This window comes from Mesoplodon densirostris, chromosome 5 (genome assembly GCF_025265405.1).
Source record: "Mesoplodon densirostris isolate mMesDen1 chromosome 5, mMesDen1 primary haplotype, whole genome shotgun sequence".
In the NCBI taxonomy this organism is placed as follows: Eukaryota; Metazoa; Chordata; class Mammalia; order Artiodactyla; family Ziphiidae; genus Mesoplodon; species Mesoplodon densirostris.
In genome coordinates, this window is record NC_082665.1 from 112338039 (window position 1) to 112365944 (window position 27906).

The 27906-nt window shown below is 37.9% G+C and overlaps 1 protein-coding gene across 2 annotated transcripts in view; it reads left to right on the forward strand.

Annotated features, from left to right (window-relative positions):
* Positions 1 to 27906, forward strand: part of IL1RAP (interleukin 1 receptor accessory protein) — a 125894-nt gene that overhangs the window by 55315 nt on the left and 42673 nt on the right. For both annotated transcript variants that reach the window (XM_060100129.1, XM_060100130.1), the window contains exons 3-4: positions 23423 to 23708; positions 27466 to 27652. In XM_060100129.1, the coding sequence (XP_059956112.1) occupies positions 23423 to 23708; positions 27466 to 27652 (473 nt within the window). The remainder of the gene's footprint in view (positions 1 to 23422; positions 23709 to 27465; positions 27653 to 27906) is intronic.

Sequence of the window (27906 nt, forward strand, 5' to 3'; positions counted from 1 at the left end):
GCTAGAATAACTGTTATCTGGATTCAGCAAGTGCACAAAAGTTTTGACAGGGGGCATTATCCTTGATCCATACCCAGTGCAAACTCTCCAGAATCACAAACCTGAAAAAGTGTTCAGGTTTAATGCACAAGTCCTCTTTAATCCCAGGGAAATCTGTGTTTTCATAGGCTAGTTATCGATTTTAAAGCATGCAATACTTTTATCACAGAAGGATAAGTATTTCCCTCCTGTTTTGAAAATGTACCTTTGTGATGTAATAGAAACAGGTCAAACATCTACATGACATCCATATCTAGGGTAGGTGGTCCTCCATGACTAGATGTGGAACCCAGCTCAGCAGATGTTTCCTGGGCACCTGTTAATATGCAAAGCTTTGTACCACAGGGGACGTAAAGAAGATTAAGACACTTTGCATTCATTCATAGTCTATCAGTATGTGCTATACACTGTGCTTGCCTGTATTTGTTGGTAAACAAGACAAAAATGGTATCTGCCATCATGGAGCTTAGTCTTGGGGAGGCTGTAGGACAGAAGAAAATAAGTAAATAAACACATTTTTAAAAAGTGAAGATTATCTATAGGGCATTATACTGATGGAAAATAATAGGACAATACTCCCATTGTTGGGTGGTTGAGAAAATCTATTTGAGAAGATGACATATTCTATTGAGAAGTGAAGGAAAGAAGGACCACCATGCAAAGCAGAGACAAGGCAGTGGATGGCATGTGTGAAGGCCCTGAGCCATAAGGATCATGACACCAGTATTGCTGGAGCTTCAAGAACTGGGGGGAACTTTCAAATATACAATTCAGTGTTATTAATTATAGTCCCCATGCTATACATTATATCCCCATGACTTACTTATTTTGTAACTGGAAGTTTGTACCTTTTGACTCCCTTCCCCATTTCATCCACCCCTCCATCTCCCACCTCTGGCAACCACCAATCTGTTCTCTGTATCTATAGACTCAGGTTTTTGTTTATTTTATTTTATTTTTTAGATTCCACATATAAGTGAGATCATATGATGTTTTTCTTTGCCTGACTTATTTCACTTAGCATAATGCCCTCAAGGTCCATCCATGTTGTTACAAATGGCAAGACTTCATTCTTTCTTCATGGGTGAATAATGCAATAATAATATTATATCTTTTTTATCCATTCATCCATTGAAATTGCTAAGTGGGTAAATCTTTTTTTTTAACATCTTAATTGTAGTATAATTGCTTTACAATGGTGTGTTAGTTTCTGCTTTATAACAAAGTGAATCAGCTGTATGTATACATATATTCCCATATCCCACCCCCTTCTTGCGTCTCCCTCCCACCCTCCCTATCCCACCCCTCTACATGGTCACAAAGCACTGAGTTGATCTCCCTGTGCTATGTGGCGGCTTCCCACTAGCTATCTATTTTACATTTGGTAGTGCATATATGTCCATGTATAAATCTTAAAAGTCCTCATCACAAGAAAAAAAATTGTAACTATGTATGGTGACAGATGTTAACTAGACTTACAGTGGCAATCATTTCACAGTATACACAAATATCAAATCATTATGCTGTATGCCTGAAACTAACATGTTATATGTCAATTATACCTTGATAAAAATATTTTTAAAATTTGCACACACACACACACACACACACACACACACACACAAAAGAAAAAAGAAAACTCTGGGGGAAAGGGCCTGAGATGAGGAGGAAGAGGTCTGAGATGAGGAGGAAGAGGTAGTCAGAGTCCAGGGCCTATTACGGGTGTTATTTCATTTACCTTCATGCCACAAAAGGTCACTGAAAGGACTTGAGCAGGTCCCTGACATTATCTAGTTATTGAATGTTCATGCTACTCACCATGTCGGAAATAGCTTAGAGAAGATTTTAGTTTCTCTCAGTATGGTGGACAAGGTCCCCTAAAAAACCCTTTTCCTGTAAAGCAGCTAGAAATGCTGCATTTAAAAATAAATGTCTTGCTGAGTTGGTAAGAAATTCTCGGAGGACAAAATTGAAGTGAAAACAAGAATCCAGAACAGAAAGGAAGCCAGCTCTGCAGCTGGCGGTTACCCAAGGTAGCATCCAGAGTCAGTGGAAAAAGATGTATTTAAATGCTAAGACATTTGGATAATTTCTATAAAAATAAAGTTAAATTCTTACCTTATTCCTTACCCCCAAACAAATCTCACTTGAATTAAATATTTAAATGTAAAAAAATAAATTAAACCCTAAAAGTACTTGAAGAAAATATATGCAAGTGTTTTTATAATGTTGAGATAGAGAAAGCCTTTCTAGATATATCATCAAGGGTAAGGGCCATTAAAGAAAAATAGATATATTTGACTACATAAAGATTGACAAAATTAGTGGAGCATCAAAATATTATAAGTTAAAGGATGAATGAAAACTTGGGAAGATACAGGTATATGGCAAATGGTTAAGTCAGTACAACACAAGGAGCTCTTGCACACAAAAGAAATCCTTCCAAGGTAAAGTATACTCTTTGAAAAAAATGAGAAAAGATTTTTAACTAGAAGTTCAGGCAGTTCAAGAAGAGAAAAACAAATGGATCATACTTAAAAAGAAGTCAAGTTCATGAGTAAGAAGATAGATGCAAATTAAACCAACAATGAGATGTCATTTTTCACCCATTATATTAGCAACAATTAAGGAGAACAGTCCTACCTAGCATTAGACAGGATGTGGTGACCTAATGACCAAGTGTGGTGTTCTCATACCATGTGGGTAAGAGTGTCCCTTGAATAGGCTTTGTGAAGGGCACCTTGACTGTTCGTTTCAAACACACCAAAGTGCCTCCCATTGACCTTATAATGAACATTGCACACATATATCCTAAAGAAATAATCAGAGAAGTGCATCAAGCTGTATTCACAACTTTATTTGTCATACGGTTGTTCAAATAGGTAACATTGGACAAAGCAACGGGCTTCCCTGGTGGCGCAGTGGTTGAGAGTCCGCCTGCCAATGCAGGGGATGCGGGTTCGTGCCCCAGTCCGAGAAGATCCCACATGTGGCGGAGCGGCTGGGCCTGTGAGCCATGGCCGCTGAGCCTGTGCGTCCGGAGCCTGTGCTCCACAACGGGAGAGGCCACAACAGTGAGAGGCCCGCGTACCGCAAAAAAAAAAAAAAAAAGCAACGTAAATATCCATTGATAGAGGATACCAAAAAAATGGAAAATATTATTGTCTTAAAAAATATACATTTATATTTGTTGATAAAGAAATGAGTTTATGATAGATATTTCTGTTTAAAAACAGGTACCATACAGCAGTTTTTTAAAGTCTGAAACTTTTAAAAACAGTGGCAGTTGTTTGCTGAAGCTAGATTGCAGTGGTTTATGAGAGCCATTTGTTCAATTTTGAGGAATTATGTGAACCAGCTATTAAATCATTTCTAGTTTGAAACTGGCCTTGGTGAGAGTATTTACCCTATGGAAATTAATAAATGGATGCTGTAAATCAGCCCCCACCCTGACCCAACCCTGGTTTACCACACACCACTGTGTGCATGTGTGTGTAATTACATACGTGCGCACATATAGAAAACCTTCCGTACAATACACCCAAGTCTTAACAGTGATTATCTTTAGAAAGTGGAATTATGTTTGAGTTTATTTCCACCATTTAAAAATAATTTTGTGGGGCCTCCCTGGTGGCGCAGTGGTTGAGAGTCCGCCTGCCGATGCAGGGGATACGGGTTCGTGCCCCGGTCTGGGAGGATCCCATATGCCGCGGAGCAGCTGGGCCCGTGAGCCATGGCCGCTGAGCCTGCGCATCCGGAGCCTGTGCTCCGCAACGGGAGAGGCCACAACAGTGAGAGGCCCGCGTACGGAAAAAAAAAAAATAATAATAATAATTTTGTGGGGCTCCCCTGGTGGCGCAATGGTTGAGAGTCCGCCTGCCGATGCAGGGGACACGGGTTCGTGCCCCGGTGCAGGAAGATCCCACATGCCTCGGAGTGGCTGGGCCCGTGAGCCATGGCTGCTGAGCCATGGCCGCTGAGCCTGTGCGTCCGGAGCCTGTGCTCCGCAATGGAAGAGGCCACAACAGTGAGAGGCCCACATACCGCAAAAAAAAAAAAAATAATAATAATAATAATTTTGTGTCATCTGAATATATTACAATCTAATTATATGTATAACTAGAAATATAGAGTAACAATTTTTGGAAGTAAGAAGGAATGAAGACCTGAACCTTTGGAGTGCTTGGGATGGTAAACAAGGGGCAATTGTGAGGTATTGTTGTTTAAACATTGTTTTTTTTTGTTTCTATATTTAAAATGATATGTTAATAACTTCCATAGAACAGAGATAATTTCAATATTCAGGAAATGCCCTTGGTAAACTATCAAGTTAGGTGATTTGTGAGGGAAAAGTGATATTACTCTTGAATTTCCTGCATTATAAGTGTGGCTAGTATTTGTGTATTAGTTAGATATGTAATGTCAAGAAGATGAAAATTAGCCACCCAAATTTTTGGAAGTTGAAATCAGTGAGTTCTAGCTTCTCCACTTCAAAGTTTTCCAATACTGGTTACTCAAGCCAAAGAGTAGTTATGTACCCTAATTCTTGCCTGTTTTATCTGCTCATTTAAACATTTTGATTGATTATAGGCAGTTTTCTTTTCCTTTTTTTTTTTTAAGAGATCAGTACTACAAAGTATACTCAGCCAATTGCCAATATTTCAGTATCTGTAGACATGGTTATACATATGTTAAACAAATGAGTACTTCTTCCTTCACCTGTCAGCATTCCTTCATTTCTCTATGCAATAAACACACATACTATTGGGCTTATAGTATGTGCCAAATATAGTTCATATTATCATTATATCAACTAATCATTATAGTGATGAACAACATCATATAGTGTTTTATAGTTTAAAAATGCTTGCATTCTATGATCATCAGAAAAATGATAAATTATATCATTATTCTTGTTTTGCAGATAAGGAAACAGAGACTTGGAGAGACTAGGCGACTTAGCCATAGTCATAAAACAGTAAACAGAAGAACCAGAGAACCAGGACACAAACCCTTGTCTTGTACTCCCAAACTATTATTCTTTTTCCTGGTATACCCAGGGGATTCCAACCCTTTCACTACTAAGGACATTATTTATTTTATATTTTTTCTAAAGACTCCATGTGTTGAAAACAGTAGCAACCAGTCATGTTAGCACTCATCACTACATCTATGTTAAGAACATATTCATCACTCAAAATAGAAACTTTGTATCCATTAGCTGCCATTCCACATGACTTCTTTCCCCCTTCCCCCAATCCTGAACAACCACTAATCTACTTTCTTTCTCCATAGATTTGTCTATTCTGGACATTTCCTAGAAATGGAATCATATGTAGCTTTTTGTGACTGGCTTAGAATAATGTTTTCACTTAATGTTTTAAAGGTGCGTCCATGTGTAGCATGTATCAGTACTTCACTGTCTTCTAGTGATGAATAATTCTGTTGTTTATCCATTCATCGCTGATGGGCATTTGGATGGTTTTTACTTTTTATCTATTATGAACAATCCTACTGTGAACATTTGTGTACAAGTTTTGGGTGGACATATGTTTTCATTTCTCTTGGGTATATACCTAGAAGTGGAATTGCTGGGTCACATGGGAACTCTTTGTGTGACATTTTGAAGGACTACCAAAGTATTTTCCAAAGTGACTGTGCCGTTGTAAATGTCTTTTGAATTATGGAGTAGCAGATGAGTCTCAGGCTGTGTATGATAGACACCACAGCCGCATTCCAGGATGGTTCCTTAAGGTTAAATACATTGCATCAGAAAAGAAGAGATCATGGTGAATTCAGAGGTCTTCCCAGGACTCACCCCCCTAATCTGTGATCTAGGAAGGGAACACTTGAGCACTTCCTTTTTTGTTAGTGTAGCAAATTTAAATCTCAGTGCTATGGGAGCTCAGAAAATGCCCTGGCTAATTCACAATATTTAATGTAGAGAAAAAGAAATCCTGGAATAGAGTCAAATTTGGCTCCATGTGACTCTCTGTCTTTATGAAATGAAGATGATACTGTTGGCCGTACCTACCTCGCAGAGTTGTTCTGGAGATTCAGTGAGATATACACTTCAAAGTTTCCCTGTAACCAGCAAAAGCAAGTAGGTAATCAGGTACTCAGTTGAATAAACTTGAAAACTGACACCATGCACTGGCATATGGGTAAGTACCAACTGGTTTCCTTTATTATGAGATTAGGATTGAGATTTTTGTACTTGAAGGTGGGTGTTTGCCCATAAGAATCCATATTTCCAAATGCAATTAATCTCTTGTCAAAGTCCCTAGCCAATCACTGATCTGTTTTCTGTTTCTATAATTCTGCCTTTTCCAAAATTTTATACAGATGGAATCATATGAGCTAGGCTTCTTTCACTTAGTATGATGTATTCGAGATATATCCACATTGTTGAGCATATCAGAAATTCATTCTTTATTGCTGCGTAGTATTCCATTGTAAAGATATTACCACAGTTTGTTTATTCATCAGCAAGTTGAAGTTAATTTGGCTGCTTCAAGTTTTTGGTGATAATGATTAAGTCTGCTATAAACATGTGTGTATAGGCTTTTGTCTGAACATGAGTTTTCATTTATCTTTGGTAAATACCTAGAACTAATATTGCTAGGTTGTATTGTAAGTATATATTTAGCTTAATAGGAAAATGTCAAACTGTTTTCTAAAGTGATTGTACATCATTTTGAATTTCCATCAGCTACAAATGAGAGTTCCACCTGTTGCATATCCTTGTGAACACTTGGTATTTTCCACTTTAAAAATTTTAGCTATTCTAGTAGGTGTGTAGTAGTATCCTGTGTGATTTTTAATTGACATTTATCTAATAACTAATGATTTGGGCATCTTTTCATATGCTTATTCACTCTTTGTATATCTTCTTTAATAAAATGTCTGTTGAAATCTTTTATCCCTTTTAAAATTATTTGTTTTCATATTGAATTTTGAGAGTTCTTTATATATCCTGGATGTATACTTTTTTTTTTAAAGAGGCAGCTTTATTTTATTTTATTTATTATTTTTATTAGCTTCTTTTTCTTTATTTCTTTCTTTTTTCTTTTTTTTCTTTTTGGCTGTATTGGGTCTTCATTGCTGCACTCAGACTTTCTCTAGTTGCGGTGAGTGAGGGCTACTCTTCGTTGTGGGTCACAGGCTTCTTACTGCAGTGGCTTCTCTTGTTGTGGAGCATGGGCTCTAAGCATGCGGGCTTCAGTAGTTGCAGCACTCGGGATCAGTAGTTGCAACATGTGGGCTTTAGAGCACTAGGGCTTCAGTAGTTGTGGTGCACAGGCTTAGTTGCTCTGTTGCACGTGGGATCTTCCCAGACCAGGGGTGGAACCCGTGTCCCCTGCATTGGCAGGCAGATTCTCAACCACTGAGCCACCAGGGAAGTCCCATCAGATGTGTACATTTTTAATTTTTTTTCTCATCTGTGGCTTGTATTTTGCTAAACTTTAATTTTTCCAGTTATTTTCAAGTCCTATTCTTCAGCCTGTCACTGAATCTACCCTATTCTCTTTTTCACTCTGCATGTTTACAGAGATTCTTGGCTTTTTCAGGCACGGCGGGGGGATGGGGGTGGGGTGGGGTATGAAGATGAAAAGGACAATTGTTCTATTAACAGGGAAACCTTAGGTAGTCGGAAAGAGAGTCCAGATATCTAATCGTCTATAACTCACGGGCTGATGTTCTGAGTACCATAAGGGATGCATAGACAGTGTGCTATACTACAGAGCATTGCCATTCATTGAGGTTTCTGGTTATTAAAATATTTTGAGCACAAACTCCATAAGAGAGAAGCAATAAAAGTTCTGGATAATTAAATTCCAGAAACTGACATAAAGTGGCTGCCCCCTCTACAACCCCATGTATGATCAGTGATGATAGGGGGGCTGGGGGATGGAAAAGGAACAGGCAATGTCTTTCTCATCTTGGTAAATCATAGTCCTCTAATCCAACAGTTGTGGAGCTAGAGGACCACCTCAGAAGTGATTAGCTTCACTGCCTCCACATCCCTGGAGCCCAGGTTACTGTAATTTTCTCTTTTGTCATCATTTGTGGTTTGTATAAGTAAAAGCAGAGATAACAAGTGGATAAAGAAATTCCATTCTTGACACTTGTGGAGGTGCATGTGTGTGTGAACCATCAGACAGCCTCAGGGGGCACAAACGCATTTCCCAATCCAGTCTTCATCTGTGCCATAATTATCATTAATATTTGTCACTCATAAGTCAGAGTTCCTTACCCTGTATAATCCTAGTCTCCCACTCTCATGCTCAACTAAACCATCCCACACTCTGTAATCCAACCCCAGCTGATTTACAGACCAGTTATGGTTCCTTTGCCCTCCCAGCCTTTACTTACAATGTTCCATCAGCCTGGATTCCTTCCTCTGTATCTGTCAGCACACATTTTATTCATTTTTCAGGCTTAAATCAGATGCTATCTCTTCTGTGAAGGCTTCATTGAACTCCCCACCCTCCCCTGCAGTCAGAATTAAGAGCTCCTTCTGCCCTCTTATGTCACATTGTATCTTTTTCTTTTTCACATTTACTTTATTTTGCTTTGCATTAAGATTAATTATTTGGCTGTCTACCCTCTCTAGATAGTGAGACCTTTGAGGGCAGAAACCATGTCTTCCCTGTGTCTTTATCTCCCCATTGGAGCTGATTATAAACTGTTGCATGTAGTAGGTTCTCACTGAGGGTTTATTGATTGAAAGACATGGCATAACCCACGGTTCCCCTTGCTTTCTGAACCAGACAGAAGAGGTGTCTGAGTGGCTGATAGTTGTAACTGGAGGTGACAGGGTGATCTGATGTGTCCTAAGCAAGTGCAGTCTTGTTTCCCTCTTGGCTGTGATTATGCTCTCCTGTCTAGAATAAGAAAAGGGTGATTTGATTTTGAGTAATAAGCAACCCGGTTCTAACTGTGTACCGTAAGTGCCTTCCATTGTTCTGCTTAAGGTGATTTTCTACCAGCATGAAATGTTCTCCTTCCCAGGCAGTTGATAGAGGAGCTGAGTCATGCCTGACCATATTTAATAAGACAGAGGCAGCTAATACTTGAGGGAGCTGCCTTTGAGGACAAGCTGACTTTTCTGACTCCTCTGCTTTTTAAAAGTGGGTGTTGTGAGAGAAACTTGTGCATGAAGATAGCTTCAGAGTCTCCACTGGAAACAAGACTAGATGATGACACTCTATAATTCAGACAGATGTGATCTGCCCCACTGCCTCTTGGCTGTGATATGTGTCTTCTGATGCTGGAAACTGCTAATCATGGATTTTATGCTCCTTATTAAAGAGACTCATTCAGTTTGTTCCACTTTCTATTAACAAGTGCCCACCCACTCCCACTCTTGTCCTTGAAAAACTGGCTTGATTTTATATTTTTAAGTTTCAGGCTAGAAAACACGGTTGAAGTTAGCACTGATTATAAACCCATCATATTATAGAGGTGGAAAGAGTTAGAGATCGTCTGGTTTTACTTCCTTGTATTATACATGAAAAAATAAAATCCAAGAAAAGGGAAGTTACTTGGCCACAGTCATGGTTAAATTTTAGACCCTGGAATGAGGCTGATCTGTGTTAGAATCCTTCTCTCTCACTTACTTGCTGTTGTTAAACGATAAACTGGGGCATATTGAAATTCTTAAATTTTAAGAGGGTATTTGAGCAAAAATCGATGCAAATTGGGCAGCATCAAACTGGACATAGTTAGGAGCACTCCACAGAGGGGAGCCAGGGGCAAGACTTCTATAGGGAAGAGGTGGAAGCAAGACAAGGAAAGTATTTGATTGGCTACAGCTTAAGTGGTTGCATTAGTTGAGAAAGTCCAGTTGGCTGTTTGTAAGTGATTGTCCTTAGGTTTAAATTTTCTTGACCTTGAAGCATTCCAGCTTAGGTTTTGGTTTGCTTAAGTAGGCTTCCAGGACATTACAGCCACCCCAGTCTAATGGCCTCTTTGTTTAGTTAATTTAACACTGTGTAATCCTGCAGATACTCTTTTACTTACCTAAGGCTCCTGTTTCTCATTTGTTAAATGTGGATAAAAACCATCTGAAAGAGTTGTTATGCGACTTAAAAGAGACAATAAGTGTAAAGCACTTAATACCTGACATATGGAAAGCATTCAGTATTAGGTGGTAATTATTATAATAATGGTGGTCTCACTGGCAGAGTTAGTGCAAGAAATCAGGTCTCCTGATCCTATGTTGTTATTCTCCATAAAGAATACTACTTGATGTACCTCAGGAACTCTGTTTAATGGCAAGGAAGTTTAAAGATATCTGTCTGACAATGAATTCTATGGTCAAAGAGAAGTCTCAGCAGTTAGCTGTAAGACAAAAGAACATGGTTTAAGAGGCTCAAGAATCAATGTGAATGGAGTATTTGAGGGAAGATTGTATATCATCTCCAAACTAGAAGCCAAAGGACTGAGTATGATACCAGAGTCTTAGAGGATCAGTAGAGAGAGGACTGGTTCTGGAATCAGAAACTTCTACTGCCCAATAGCACTGTGAGCTTCCCATGTCACTCTCTGAGCCTCTCCAAACCCCCAAACGAGGCAACAACCCCTACCTCCGTGATCAAAGAATACATTGTGTCTGAAACTGCAGTGTCAAGTATAAATTATTGTGGACTCTGTTAACAATTACAGATTTATAAACTTTGGTGGGATGTGGTGAGGGAGGGGAAGTAGGCACTGATTCCTGAGTAATAAGTTTGGGACATTTTACTACTTAAAGAGTATGAAAATAAAAAGCCATTTCTAATCAACCACCTCCATTATCACTTTCTCTACGAGGCAGGGAGCCACAGCATTGGGAGGCTAAAAGTGCCCAGAGAAGAGTGTCCTGACTTGACAGTTTTGCCTTGGGATGTATACCTTGGATAGACACATACGCACACAAAACAGAGATATATACATGGACAGTTAAAGTTGTATGTTGAAGCTCCTAAAAGTCTTCTTGGTATGACTGCAGACCCATTCCCTGATCTAGCACCTATTTCTCTTATTTTCATTTTTCTACTTTATGGTAATTATTTGTTTTTTTTTTCAGCGTCAGAACACTGGCATGTATCCCCTCGTGAGTGTCAGTAGAGAAAGTGTGTATCACGTGAAAGAGGGCTGATAATAGTAGGGTTATTAGCTAAGATCTTCTACGTTTGATTTCTTGGAAGTGTTTGCTCTTGCTTCCTATATTGAAAATTTATTCTCCCATTTTGCTTCCTATGTTTCAAGAGCTCAGGAGTTCAGGAAAGTTGGTTTGTGTTTTCTGCTTTCTCTTCAGCAATAAATATGTAAGAGGCAAATGTTCTCAACCCTATAGTGACTCAAGAAGCTGAGCATAAATATAAGCATAAAAATTCAACCTTTGATATGCCAGGAGAAAAGAAAAACAGAAACTGATGTAAGTGTGGTATAAACTCTCTTCTGTAATTAGTTTTATAGGCAGAAGTCATGTGTGATATGGGAAAAATAGCTAGGAATCTGGAAGGTTTCATCCTGCCTCTGGTACTAACCCAGTGTTTCACTCAGGCATTCCTTCACCCCTCTGGTCTCAAAGCCTAATCAGTATAATGTGTCCTGGAACTGGATGATTTGTAAGGCCCCCTTCCAGCTCCAACCCATAGTGGTTTTTCCAGATGCATAGTGGATTACGGGTGGCTTAAATATTCAGAAACTTGGACCGTGATTTAATCTTGGCATTTATCTTCCCAAGACCTTGATTCTCCCGTTGGGAGCTGACACTGTTCTCTTCCTGAGGGACCACTGAAAGCCCAGCCACTTGGAACCCCTACCTCGTGAATTCTTCCTACTGCCCCATCGTCATTCACTGCCAGATGTTTCCCAGACCCCATTTCTAATGCTCAGCTTTTGTTGCTTGCTTCACCTGATTTTCTCTCAGAATCTTTTGTGTTCTGCTTGTCGTTACCAGCCTTCAAGAAAAATCTACATGCTTGACACATTATTAAAATTGAATGAGACTGCACTGGCATTTCACAGGTGATGCCTCTCTTAAATGCACTGGCAGGATTGTAGCCCCTGTCTCTTCCCCTGGCAGGTGATGAAGATCTCAAATGCCCTTTTACTCCAGGCAATTTCCTGAGAATTTCTGAGGAGGTTGCTGGCAAGGCTCACAAAATGCTCTTTTTTTTTTTTTTTTTTTTGACTTTGTAGTTTATAGAATATGATTGCAAATCTTGAGGCATGGGAATCATATAGCTTTTAATTGAAAGTTGAAGGCCCCTGATGTACTTTCACTGAACAAGCCCCCCTCACCCTCCATCTGGGACGTGAGATGTGGGGATGGAGGGTTATAGAGACATTTTGAGTATGTGGAGGGCTTTAAATTTTCATCATGGAGAAAAGTGATTGCTTGGCTGTCTTTACTAATTAAGAAGTTGGTTTATGCTTAGCCTGCTTTCTACATTTTAGGACTCAAATTTAATTTTGGATTTTCTGTCCTGGATCTGGTAAAGTGCAATAAAAACTCAAAAACAAATGCACATAATATTTTTTCCTGCTATCTTTCCAGGTCTTAATTCCCTCATCTCTGAAAATCAAAATAATAATTGTAGCTAAAATGTATTACATTCTTACTATGCACCCAAGCATATAATACCACATATACGATCTTCTGTACCCCTGTCAACAGGTCTGCTAGGTAGGTACTTACATTAGCTTCATATTTTGCTTCATGTATTATTACATGTGAGGAAGCTGGGGTATGGGATCTTTCTTTCCAAGTGCCATACTTATGGGCAGCATTGCCACCTACTTTACTTGAGTATCAGCCTCAAGGATAAGACCCACATCCCATATATCACCTTCTTCACCTGTAAAAAGAAAAGGAGGTTAATTGGGTGGCTTGATTATGTAGAACGCATGTAAAGTTACCTCCTATGCTCCAGTATTACTGGTATCTGTTTCAATCTTCCTGGATTTGCTTTTTTTTGCTTATTTCAACCTCTGTTTTGAAGGAGAATATACTATTGTGCTATTTACATTCCCAATACCAACTGGGAATGTTTGTGTAGATACGCATTTTACTGGAATGTTAGAGTAGACAGAAGGTGACATTTGGACCAAAAAGAAGTGATTCTATGCTTGCCATTCATGAGCTCTATGCCATTCATCAAGTTAGCTCTCTGAGCTTAGTTACCCCATTTGTAAAATGAGAGGATTGTTCTAAATGTTTTAAAACTCCCCTCTAGTCTAACACCCTCAAACACTGTGTTAGAGGTGAGTCCCCATAGGTTAAATGATAACATTTGTTGGGCCACATTTAGTTTGAAATTGTCCATACTCAGTTTGGAATCAAGAAAGAGAGGAATATAATATTAAGTAATATAATATTAGGAATATAATATTAAGAATTAAGAATTTCTCACATGGTTAGCAAGTAGCAGAATGATTTGAAATGGGGTTGTCAGACTCCAGAGACTCCATAGAGAAAGTAGTTTCAGGATATGAGTTTCAGGTTTGGTCACTCCCCACCTCTATCATATATTGTTAGCCCATCTCTCAGACCTGTCTTTTATCCTCTCTTGGCTTCATTCACCTCATCTGTAAAATGGGGATATTACCAGCTATTGTACTGGAATAGAAGGCTACCACAAGATCTAAGACCCTTGTGTTCTGGGATTCTATGATGCTGCCCAAAATACCTTTACTTCCAATGCTGAGGATCTGTTACTTGCGTGGAAATTTGAATGCAGAGACCTTGTTTTTTTGCTACATTTTGTTTATAGCCCTAGCACTCATAGGAGCCTGAGTAAATATTGTGTAATAATGAAAATGAAGAGAGTGAAAGTTGCTTGATTATTATATGAGAATAGTAATTGGATATTTACATCTTAATCATGGATTAGAAAAACATTGCTTGGGGAAAATAACATAAAAACCAGCTAATGACTGCTTAGAGTTTCCCTAGTGCACTGTGCCACACTTGACATAAGCCCGTTTACTTACTGTCACAACAGCCCTGCAAAGAAAATCATTCCCTTCAGCCATATGAGGATGCTCATTACAGTGATTTTTTTAAGGAAAAGAGGCAGCATACCCATAATCCATTCTTTAGCCTGCTAACCCCTACTGGCACTTTGGTGAGAGAAGCGAAGCCTTTTCTAGGTAGCTATTAGATGATGCTCTTCCATGTTCCTCCTTATTATGCACAGAAACAGGAAGGGTGGTTGTTGGACCTTTCTTGGACCTTAACTCATGATGATGAAGGGTCTCTTTGTTGGTGCTGCAAGAACCAGTTGGGAAATGACTTGATGGAGACAAAGAGTGAGCCTGAAGACCTTCAGCAGCTCCTGTAGACCTGAGAACTGTAAACATTTCTAGAGCACACATGGTTTTTTCTCAAGTCCTCTGCCACAGGGAAAACTTTGTAGAAAGTGACACTCATGTTCACAGACTAAGAGAAGAACAGCTACATGGCAGGACTGAATGAAAACCAAACTGTTCATAGACACTAGAGTTCTGGTCCTATAACAATAATTAGACTTTGAAAGATCTCAACTCTACATCATCCTTCAGATGATTTGATTTTGTAGCTTTAAGTATCACCTACTTTGGTATATGTTTTGGATTTAAACTTCATAAGTTTGGTTGTTTTCATCTATGAGGTTTCATTGTCCCTTTTCACCTCTTCTCATCTTTATTTTCATGTTTGCCTGGTAATGACTTTCTCTACTTTTTTTGTTTTTCATTGTGAGGACTACCACTTCTAACTGATATAAAATAATGGTCTTTAGGTCAGTGTAAAGATAAGTGCCCAGTGTCACAGGGAGGCATTGTACACTATCTGGAATAAAACTTGTTGTAGCAACAGACCCTAACAACCTCTGCAAAGCTGAAGCTGTAACTTGTGGATCTTCACCCTCCCACAACCCACTTTCTGAGTTTGGCATTCTTTCCTTATCTGGCAAATCTTATCATCTGCTCAAAGCTAGTTCTTACTTTTTTCAAATTACCCAATCAAGAAAACTCCCTTCTTTGGTGGGAGTAAGGTATGTCTAATTATCTGGTCCAGGAAAGCCATCTGCCAGTTATTAGCTCAGTATTGTTGAACAGTACAAGCAGCCTGAGGATGTCTGATGGGTGCTCACAGCTACTCCAGCTTTCCTCCCCCACCAGGAACTTCTCTCTCTCCTTTTGATAGCTTAGTTGACAACTACTAAATTTCAGCAACATTTTCTAGACCTTTGAGTAGCTCTCCTCTGAATAAAACATATCTAAGTTTCAGTCATCTCTTTTTCCACGGAAATCATACTCTAGGAAATGCAGTTCGTAGTTTTTTTTCTTTTGTTTTTGAAAACTGGTGGTTAATTAATAGGACACTGCTAGAAAAATATCTGGATAGTTTTAGTATTTTTTCCACTGAGGAACAAAAAGGAATATATTTTTCAATGTAAATATTAATCAAAAACCTAGAATCATGGGGTGGATAAAACCTCACAAATAGTTCAACAACCCACTTGTTATAAGAGATGAAATAAGACATTTTTATCAATTAGAATGATGATCAGCTGTGAATAAGGAGACAACAATACATTAATACTTCCCCAATGTTGATGTGCATAGGAATCAACTGGGGATCTTGTTAAACTGTAGATTCTGATTTGGTAGGTCTGGGTGGGGCCTGGAAGTCTACAGTTCTGACAAGCTCCCAGGGGATGCTGATGATGGTAGTGGGTCATGGATCACACATTCAGTAGCCAGGATATTAAAAAATACATATTTCCTGTGTAAAATCTAGAGGTAGAAAATTCAGGGCTGATAAGCTAGCTCCATAATTATTCAAGGTCCCATCTCCATTCACTTTCACATTCCTCCATCTTTAGGGTGTGGCCTTCATTCTTATAGTCCATACGGTAGCTCCAGCTGTCACATCCATGTTCCCAGCAGCAAGATGGAAGAAATGGGATGGTAGCAAGAGCACAGGAGACATAGGATATGTCAGTGTTTCTCAAGGAAAGTTTCTGGAATCTACCACATGACGATTTCAAACATATCCCATTGCCCAGAACTGTCACCTGACTATATCCAGGTGAGAGGAAAGCTGCAGAATATAGCCTTTATTCTGAATGGCTATGTGCCCAACTGAAAGTTCCCATGCACTAGAAAAAGAAGGGTGTGGGGACATGCTATATGGGTCATGTTTAACAGTCTTTGCCATAGACCTGGAGAGAGGAAATCACCCTCAGGCTTAGTCTCTGCTCTTCCATTAGACTTAGTCTCTGCCCTCAGCCTTAGATAGAATGTGCTGATGGGTGTTAAGGTGACTTCATCCACATCGGGTTCTAAGATGGGATATTAAAAGGGCCTGCTTCTCATCTCAACCCAATCTCAGGACTACCCTGTCTACCCACACCTGTATATACTATACTATACTATACTATACTATACTATACTATACTATACTATCTATACTATACTAATGTAATGAGTATAATCCTGCCTAGAAGGCTGTTTTAACACTTGATTCATTCATTCTACCAGCTATTTTCATTTAGTTAATTTTGCATCTATGTCTTTCTTTTTCCAAGATTGTTAACCTCTTGATGGACAAGGACCCATGCAGATCCAGCTAATATGTACTGAGCTCCTTTCATATGTCTGGCCCTTTGATTTTGAAACATACAGCACTATAAGATAGGCATATGACACATGGAGAATCTGAGTCTGAGAAGGGAAGCATTTTCTCCAAAGTCATATGGCATGTAAGTGGCACAGGGAAAATAATAACATACAGAAATTAATTCCACCTAGGTCTTCCAATATTTAAAAATTTCCTCTTCTTTTTTTTTTCCTATACCTGAGCTTCTTGAGTTCTTATATCTGCATGTCTCTCTACCATAGCACACAACACAGCAGGTTTTCAGTAAATATTTAATAAATACAAAAATATGAGTAGCTTTCCTGTGGGAAATATCTTGCTTTGAATGTGTGAACATAGAGTTGGGACAAGCCTCCCAGATCTATGTTCAGGCAGCTTTTATTTGTGCTACCACTCAGGCAAAAGTAAGTCAATTAATCTCTCTGTCTTCACTTCCTGGCATGTAATGTGGGAATGGGCATGAAAGCCCAAGAGGGTGCTGTGAGATTAATTAGTTAAAATGTATACCCTGCTATATAAATGCTAATTGCTGTCAGGAGCGTGGGTTGGATTTTCCAGTGACTTGGCTTTGCGACGGCTTTGCACATTTCCATTAGTCCTCTGTGGCACCAAGCCCCGGCCTTAAGAAATCCTTTGGCTGAGGGAAATGATGACTTTGTAGTTCTCCCGTGATGAGGGGCCAATTTAGAGAGGATTTCCACTATGGAGTGAACTGGTTAAGAAGGGACATTTTAAACAAAAAAGTAATTTGTTGTGCCAGTAATTCACTAAATTCCCTTTGCTGTTATTAGAGACAAATCTATTTGCATAACAGCCTTTTCCCCAGTCTTTTCTTCGGCTGGTGGCTGCAGTGAATCATATAATTAATTTGGTCTTACGTGACACTCCAGCCCGTTGCCATAGATTTTATTTTTATTTGTTCATTGAATAATTTACAAAGCTCTGACAAAATACCCTCTGGTGGCTGGCTAGAGAAAGTTAAAAAACCCGCAGAACTAATTTCAAATGGGCAAAGAAAAAACTCAATAAAAATCATACCATTTTTGTTAATGTTCATGAATACTAATATGTGTGTTTTTGGTCCCTATTATAGAGGAGTCTGATTCACTTTATAGCTATATGCATTTGGCCCATGAAACATTCTGTAAGGGAGATATGTAGCAGGTATAATGATGTCTTTTCCCCTTGACCCTGTATTGCATTTAATTTGGTGAAAAAATATTGTCTATGGAATTAGCCAAAAATATTGATTGACCTGTATTTAAATTTTAGTGTTTAAGGGCCTTTAACATATGCTGTTTTAAAAATAACTCTTTTCTGCTCTTGATTTATTGTTATGTTATGAAAGGAAAATTCTGGCTTCCTTTATTAGTCAATACTAGTCGCTATAACAAATTATGTCCACCAAATGTCAGTGGCTTAAACGATAGAGATTTGGCTTAACACAGTCACAGCTCTTTGAAAGTGAGATGGCTTTCCTGAGAAGCTCTGCTTTGACTGATGGCAGGAATCCGGGCTCCTTCCATCTTGTGATGCTGCACTTTTCAAAAATTTCTGGTCTTCAAGGACTCCATGGAAGGGAAAGAGAAAGCACCAAAGATTATGCTGGGAGTTTCAAGTTGTACAGCATCTCTGGCCACACTCATTAGCCAGAACCAAATCACATGGCCCCAACCCAACTGCTAAGGATATGTAGGTTTCATATGGGCCGAGGAAAAGAAAACAGGACTAATGAACATTTAGCCAGTCTCTGCCACAATCTACCCCAGTGACCACCAAAATTCCATTTCATACTTCTTCCTAAATTGGTCTGCTTGAGTACATGCTTGTGGTTGTTATGTCACACTAGCTCTCTTTTTCCATCTCCCTTTTCACAATTAGCATTCTCCTACTTTACAAAAGAAAAATCCAACTGTCACTTATCATCTCTCTTGGTGTTAATTATTGTTCAGGGCCATAAAGACTTCCCAGGGCCAAAGTAACAATTTATATCCTCGGTATCTGAAATCTCCTTTAATCAAGGTAACGTTAACCCCCAGAATGGCTTCCTCCTTCTCTCCAATTTACCAGTGTTCCTGTTAAATGCGAGCCATGATATCAGAACTATGTTCTACTGACCCAAGTTGGGGTGATCTGAATTGAGATATATTGTTGAGTGGGGTTGCAAGGAGAATGATATTTTTCATTTTATAGCCTTGCCTCTAAAATCATTCAAATTTGAGCAAATAGTTTAAAGTTCTTGACAGAGAGGTCTTTAGGAACAGCATAAAGAAGATTTTCATGAAATACAGAAGGCAGTAGCATCTTATTTCATCCAGACAACAAACTTAATATAGTGCAGTTCCAAACTCCATCAGCTGCCAACTGTCTCCCTCTGTCTCTTTCAACTATATCTTATAATTTAAAAGTGAATGAATGTCCTGCCAATGCATATTTATACAAATTTTTGGAATTAAAAAACAAAATCAATACTTATTTCTCACAGAAAGTAGGTATGATTAGGATGGTTTGACACTGAGGGGACTTTGCCAATTGTATTGCACAGTGGATATTTCCTTCTTTCCCCCTTCCTTCCTTCCTTTTTTTTTTTTTCTAATTAATATTTTAATTATTTTCAAAGCAAGTCATGCACGGAGGTATTTTAAGGCCAATATATTAAAGGGGATACGAAAATAATTGTATTCTTTCTGTCATAATTTTCCTCTGCTCCTACTAGTTCTCTTCTTCAGAGACAACCACTTTTGAGGATTTTATTTATTTTTTCTGGCATTTCCTATCTATAGTTTGCTAACCAATTTGTGTATATTGTTATTTTTCATTTGGTCAATGCTATGTGTTATCTCTTCACTTTTTAAAATTATAGTAAATAAGGACTCTCTAAAGTGCTATCCCCTTTGCTTTCCTTACTCATACCTCTCTATATAATATTATTGCAATATTTGGTTGAATCAATAATCATTCAATTAATATGTCTTCAAATTTTAATGAACTATGATTATGTTACCTTTCTTATTTTTTGAAGTTATGAATTGCCTTGCTTTCATATGCTTACTCTAATTAGTATCCTTTGGTAACCATTTTCATACTTTTCAATTACCCTTCAGCATCATTTTTCACAGTGCAAATCTAATCAGATAATCCATCAGTTACAATTAATTTTTCTTTATTGGGGGTTTCCATTTTTTTTCTATCTACACTGATTTACCACCAAGCCCTACTGCATAGCTGCTTTCCTGGGATATCCTGCATTGTTATTCCGGGAATCCCTTCCCCTCTCTCTTTAATTGCATCCCCTATTCCTTGATCTCCTGTTTTCCTTTTTCTTGTTTTTTCTCTCATTTTTTTGGCACAAATCTCCCAGAAGCTTCTTGAAAAAATAGCACATAGGATATAAAATTACTGAGTCTTTATGTGTCTGAAAATGTCACTCACGTGATTGTTTTGTTGGGTTTAAGGTTCAAGATTGCAAATAAATTTCCTTTAGATGCATTGCTTCATTATCTTCTAGTTTCCAGTCTTGTTTTTGAGAGTTGCAAAGCCATTCTGATTCCTAGTCTTTTGTATGTGACTATTTTTTTCCTCTTTCTTACTCGCTGGTAGTTTATATAATCTTTTCGTTTTCCACAGTTTAAAAAAATATTTTTGTGGTGTAAGTCTGTTTTCATCCACTGTGTTGGGGCAATTGACAGATCTTTTTTAATTTAGAAGGTTATGACTTCAGTTCTGAGATTTGTTTTTGCTTTGAATTATTTATTGGAGAGTTTTCTTTTTATTTTCTTTCTTTTGGGGATCCTACTATTGAGATGTTGAGACTCGTGGACTGGTCTAACTTTCTTCTCTATTTTCTGTTTTTCTTTCTACTCTACTTTTTAGAAAATTCTCAAATTTAACTTCCAAATAAACCATTTATTAAATTTTACCTTTCTTCAATCATGTTTTTAATTTTAATAAGCTTTTTTTTCTCTGAATATTCCTATATCATTCTGTTCTTGCTTCATGAATATTAAAGTTTCCTTATCTCTCTGAGTATGTTAATGACAGTTTTTTTTTGTTTTTCTTTAAAAATATTTCTTTTTCTTGAATAATCTTGGTTTTATCAAATTTTCTTTTACAATGTTTCTTTGGATGTTACCTTTTATAGTAGAGATTTTTCTCGGATGTCTCCTGGGGCTGTTTGTTCATATTTAAGAAGAAGAGATTAAGAAGCTGATTAAAAATTATAAATGTGAATGTGGGACTTGTTAACCTTGAGCTTTTCTATTGGATGATATGATGATATGGCTGTACAAGTTGTTTAAAAAAAAAAAAAAAAACCTCTGATACTAAGATTGTTAGATCTTTCTTCTGAAAGTAGTCAGATTTTCTAGAGAAGAGTCATTCATTCTCCTGCCTGGAGAGTAAAGGTCTGGCTGCTCCTATCCTTGGAGCACAGTGAGAAAGGTTCCTGAGTGCTAGGAGGGTGGGGTTGGAACCAAAGATGTCACTTTTTGACATAGCGTTCATCCAATTCTCCTTATTTTACTGTCCCACCTATGTGCTTATTTTTAAGGTATCTGGTTGCATTTGCCAGGATAGGATAGATTATTCATATTGGTAGTAAGCAAATCCCAATTCTCTATGACTTAAAATAGCAAAGCTTTGCTGTGTGTCATTCATATAAAGGGAACCAAGCTAAAGGAGTCTCGACGTCTGTGCTTTCATATTTGCTAAGGCAGAAGAAAAGGAAGCATGGTGAAATATACTCTGGCCCTTAAAACACTCAACAAAGGTGGCACTCAGTACATCATTTTGGCCAAAGTGAGTCACATGGTATCCCCTTATTTCAGAAGGGCATAAAAGTACAATCTTACAATATGCCTAGTAAGAGAACCCAGAAATATTGAGTGTATGGTACTAGTGATTACTTATCTTGATACTGACAGTTTCTCCTCCTGGGTTTTCTCTGCATTCTGCATTGCAGATTGGTTTGTTCTCCAGCTCTCCCCTCTTCATTTAGGATTTTTCGTTTTAAATGTGCTAAGCTGGTCACCACTTGTCCATTTGATGTTGCTATTATCTTTCCTCTTGTTATTGTTATTACTTGGGTTTACATCTTGAAAATTATTTTAGTTTTAGTGGAATTTCATAAAGGAGTGAAATTGGATGCATGTATTCAATCTGACATGTTTAACTGAAAAAACTATGGTTATAACTTGCTGTAAACTGAAGGAGCTAATTCTGCAACTATGCAGTTTTAATGAAAATATATTTAAAGAACGTTATGATAGATGTTTAATAAAAATATTTTATTATCAATTTCTATTAATGTGAAAACACTTTGATCTTTCCAGTTCTTTCTTGTGTATTGGATTTTAAAACATGTTTCTGAATGAAGCATAGAAATTGTAAACAATGGGAATTTGTTGATTCTTGGAAAAGTCAGTTTGTTAGATTTCCCAGAGGTCTATTATTTACTTAGAAATGTATTACTTACTTAAAAAACATTTTGCAAGTCATAAAGCTTCAAATTCTTTGCTTTTATCAAAATTAAAGTAGTCACTAATTTAGTTGTTCTGTTAGCTATCTGCTTATGCCCAAAACGTTGCCTAGCAAACAATCATAAACTTCATTTAATTTATTACACATGTATTATTGCTCATGAGTCTATAGGTTTTCCGGGTGGTTCTGGTGACATAAGCTCAGCTCAGCTGATATAGGCTGAGCTTGCTCTTACGTCTTTGGTCAGCTGTAGAGAGGTCTGACAGCTGTGCTTCTGGAGGGTGCAGCTGTCAACAAGGGTGCCTCAGCTCTACTACATGTGGTCTCTCTCTTATTTACTAGGAAGCTTTCTTGTGTATTCTAGTCAGTTTGGCTGTCTAATCTAATACCAGTGGACACACATGACTAATCCAAATTGATATGTGCAGTAAGTGTAAAATACACTGAATTTTGAAGAGTTATTACAAAAAATATATAGGGGCTTCCCTGGTGGCACAGTGGTTGAGAGTCCGCCTGCTGATGCAGGGGACGTGGGTTCGTGCCCCGGTCTGGGAAGATCCCACATGCCGCGGAGCAGCTGGGCCCATGAGCCATGGCCGCTGAGCCTGCACGTCTGGAGCCTGTGCTCTGCAACGGGAGAGGCCACAGCAGTGAGAGGCCCACGTACCGCAAAAAAAAAAAAAAAAAAAAAAAAAAAAAAAAAAAAACAGAAAAATGAATATAAGTATAAAATAGCTTATCAATATTTGGGATGTTTTGGATATATCTAGTTTAACAAAATACATTATAAAAATTAATTTTACCTGCTTTTTATTTCTTTAATGTGGCAACTAGGACACCTAAAATTAACTATGTAGCTTGGATTTTATTGCTATTGGACAGTGAAGACCAGGGGAGAACTGGGAATCTTAGAGGGTTGCCATTTCAGTTACAATTTTCTCCTTAGAATCTCTTTTGTCCCCAGAGGAGTGAAAGAGTACATGATTTCTTTTCCAGGTGAGATTCTCCCCCATACCTTGTAGGGTTCAACAGGATCAAGCTATCAGATCACACTGTTATCCAATAGATAGTCAAAAGATAATAAATGAATGAGGGGAATTCTCCTCACACCACAGTTGTCTATTACATGCATTTATTAGAAAGAGGCTAATGAATATGACCCGAGAAGAGGGTCTGGAAAATACTGGGGTATCCTAAAGAGAAGGTGTGTTCTCTGGAGATGAGATGACTCCTCTGCCTTTTCTTTCTTTTTGACTGTTCCAGAACGCTGTGATGACTGGGGACTAGATACCATGAGGCAGATCCAAGTGTATGAAGATGAGCCAGCTCGTATCAAGTGCCCACTCTTTGAACACTTCTTGAAATATAACTACAGTACAGCCCATTCAGCAGGCCTTACTCTGATCTGGTATTGGACAAGGCAGGACCGGGACCTTGAGGAGCCGATTAACTTCCGCCTCCCTGAGAACCGCATTAGTAAGGAGAAAGATGTGCTCTGGTTCCGGCCCACACTCCTCAATGACACAGGCAACTATACCTGCATGTTAAGGTAGCCTGACCCTTGTGGTGACGTTCTCTTTTCCCTTTCATTCCTGAACCGTTTTCCAAGCGATGCATGGGCTGTGAAGGTGGGAAGGGGAAGAAGGAAGCATGTAGAGAGATTTACACTTCACCTCATTGGCTTAGCTGAGGTTAGCTGAAAGAGATGTGCAGAGAAAACGGTTGAGCTTCTGAGAACATTCTCAATAAGTGGTTCCGTTTCAAACCTGACATACATCGGGGTTGTCTAGAGGTGGAGGCTTGTTCATTTGTTCCCTTTCCCTGACATGAATCTGCCTCGACGTCTGCTTCACCTGAAGGTATATCCGTGTCCCTGGACAATGAAGAGGGCAGGCAGTAGAACCCATTCGTATATGTTATTCTTGGCAACTTTTTAAGTACCTAGCACAAATAAAGCCTCAGGATGCCGTATAAAGGAAAGAATATCTGAGAGGCATTAAATATACTTAGAACAGGACTTTTCAAACTTTTCCACCAAAATTTCCCTAAAAAGCAAATGAATACCAGATCTCTGGGAATCTAAGAATATAATCCAAAGCACCCTACCATTACTGCAAAATTTCTTTCAAATCCACTTTTTTTTTCTAAAAGTTCAATTACATTTTGCATTTTACTTCACAATATACCAGTTTTCCTTTTACAACAGATTAATTTTGTTTTTCCTCTGGAAAAAAAAAAAAAACCTTGAAAAAAGTGAGGTTCCTTCTGAAAAATAACCATTTTAAGGCTTAGTACTTTGGCTACTTTTTTTCCTGAGGTCCCTTTTTAGCTTCCAGGCTTTATTTTATTTTTTAAACTCTCATCTGGGTTGTGAATTTTTTTTTTAAAGATAGTTTCCTACTATTTAATAGTACATTGGCTTTCCTAGGTCTTCCATAACAAAATACCACAGACTGTGTGGCTTAAACAATGGAAATATGTTTTCTCATAATTCTGGAGGCTAGAATTCCAAGATTAAGGTGTCAACAGGGTTGGTTTCATTCATCTCTCCTTGGCTTGTAGATAGACATCTTCTCTCCATGTCTTCACATCATTTCACCCCTGTGTCTTCTGTGTCCTAATCTCCTCTTCTTATAAGAGCATCAGTTATATTGGATTAAGGCCCACCCATATTACCTCATTTTACCTTAATTACCTCTTTCAAGACCTATCTCCAAATACAGTCAAATTCTAAGGTATTCAACTTCAACATATGAATTTAGGGTGGGGGACACCATTCAGCCCATAGTGATAGAGCTGGATGACATAACAATAACAGAAGAACATAACAGAATAATAAGTAAGCCCAGACCTTCTTCTGAATGCTCCTTGTCTCTCATGGATGTTATAAGTGTTCTTTGATGGAGAACTATGACTATGTTTTGATAAATTTAAACAATGTTATGATTTAGTGAGAAAGGACTTCTCTATCACAGAAAAAAGCATATTGATCACTGTGGTTTGGGAGTCCCTTGTAACCTCTTCAGTCCCTTCTGAGGCTTTTACCCCTTCTATTTAATTTTGTTGGAGTTAAATCTAGACTGGGATGTGAACTTCCAAGGAGCCTGAAATACTCATGTGTCGATTGTTTATGCCCTAATACAGCTTTGGTATCTATACCCACACAATGAGAAAGCTGGCCTAAATGTTCTTTGAGCTCCTTTTCATCTTTGGCAATTGTTAATCTAGTAACATTTCACACATACACCTTGACAAATACCTGGGGAAGAGTCATCAATAGCTTTCTGGTTGACCTTGGTCTCTACTATGCATTCTAGTGCTTCAGTATCTCTATTTTTTTTTTTCCTTATCAACCCACTACTTCTTTAGAGCTCTCCTCCAAACTTTTCCAGCCTTCTTTTATATTATAGGAACAGGGCTCATGACTGTCTAGGCCTGAGTATACCTTTAGTGTTATTTATCAATTTCCAGATTGCCATCTCTTCAGTTTACCTGTCTGCCTATCTTCTAAAGGAAATTTGAATTAAACTTACATGGTGGCAGTACCAGGATCTTCCCATTGTCCTGTGGTGATTCCTAAACTGAGAATGACCTTAAACTGAACCATGTGAAATCATAGGTCTGATGTCATTAAGAAAATAAAGTTAAGATTAATCCTCTAGGATTCTACTGCTTGTATTCTTGCTTCAGTACCTCTATTAAGATAACATCCAGATTTGACTTATGGAGCTGGAAAAGTCAGTCCATTCATTGTTCATCACTTGATTTTATAGTCAGGAAATGTATCTTATTAAGCTGAAATTTACCTTCTATAACTTCCACCTATAGGGTACTTCTACTTAGAAGACCTTTTGTTATCTGTAGGTAAAGATTGTGCCTGCCACTCTCCCTTTCCACCTTATTACCATTGTCATAAGTCATCCTTAAACACTCTCTCCTCCCATCCTGGGGAGGGTAATGAATTCTCCCACACTTTCCACTGGATTTAGTCTTAATTAATGAGTTATTGAGTATGTAATATGTCTTAAATAGAAATCACAAAAAGGGGTGGACAATGAATGACCCATTTACATATCACCTTAAAAAATCACTTATTTTTATTATCTATACTCCCTTTATTGTTCATGTATCCAACAAATATTTATTCAGTGCCTACTGAAAGTTTAGGCACTGCACTAGATGCAAGAAATAAAAGAAAGCACATATGGTCGTGACTCTGTTTGAACTAAGATAAATTCAATCAAGGAATTGTCCAAGGTGCTGAGAGGATGAGAGTACTAATTTAGATATGGGGTGTGTAGAGAATGACATAGACCTCCGTGTGAAAGGTAGTGTGATAGGAAAAGAAGAACCCTCCAGGCCGATGAAATGACTTACACAAACATTAAAGGTATACAGTTCCCCACCATCTTTTTTTTCTTTTTAAAAAAATTTTTTTTTTGATGTGGACCATTTTTAAAGTCTTTATTGACTATTTCTTCTGTTTTATATTTTGGTTTTTTGGCCACAAGACACATGGGATCTTAGCTCCCCAATCAGGGATCAAACCCGCAACCCCTGAACTGGAAGGCAAAGTCTTAACCACTGGACCGCCAGGGAAGTCCCTCCCTAGCCATCTTAACATGTTTTATGTGTTTGTTAGTTTTTTCCTTCATGCTTGATTTTTTTACATATGTGTACAATAACTTTGGATGGCTTTACCATGTTTTTTTTTTTTTTACAGTCTTCCTTTTCATAGGTTTTTCTACTGATTCCAATATCTTCCTTTCTGATATAGCACAGGATGGGCATTTTTGATCATGTGCTCTCTCTATTCTCACTTTTCCTACATCTATCATGTGAGAAAATCTCCAGAAATAAGATTACAAGGGCAAAGGCTAAGGCTTTTAAAAATGTTTTTGGAAACATATTTACTTTTCCAGAACTCGTTTATACCATTATCAACCATGAGTTAATGTGCTGTTCTTACCTGTGCCTTACCAGTACTGAGTGTTATTAAGAATGTTTTAAGGGTAAAATTAAACATTATATATATGAATATACACACACACATACATATGTATGTTTAGGAACATATCTAAAGATCTAAATAGTTTATCAATAGTAGCTAATTGTGTCTGTTTTTATTCTTTTGTGTCAGTTGTTATAGGAAATACCTCCATAACACATTTAATTGTTACATGAACTTAATATATAAATAAAGTCTCAATGCACAGCAGTACTTCACTTAGCTCATTTTAATGTATTTGCTGAATCAAAACAAATGCAAATGAGACTGCCCATTCATTGCATATTTTTCTTTTCAGGAACACTACATATTGCAGCAAAGTTGCATTTCCTCTGGAAGTGGTTCAAAAAGATAGCTGCTTCAATTCTGCCATGAAACTTCCAGTGCATAGATTATATTTAGAATATGGTGTTCAGAAAATCACTTGTCCAAACATCGATGGATATTTTCCTTCTAGTGTCAAGCCAACCATCACTTGGTATATGGTAAGCAAACTAGAGGGCAGTTACCCTCTCTAAAATGACACTGATTATTTGTTGAGTTAATATAGAAACTGAGATTTTTCTCATCATCATTTCCTCCTTAATAACTTTATACAAATCTTTTACTGCTTCCTCACTTTGTACCATTTTAAAGGAAGTGGTGAAGATGCTTTGCCTCAACCCACCATGTCTTAAATTACATTCACTGGACTACCAGAACTACCTCATTTCTATTAACTTCCTGTGAAATACAATTT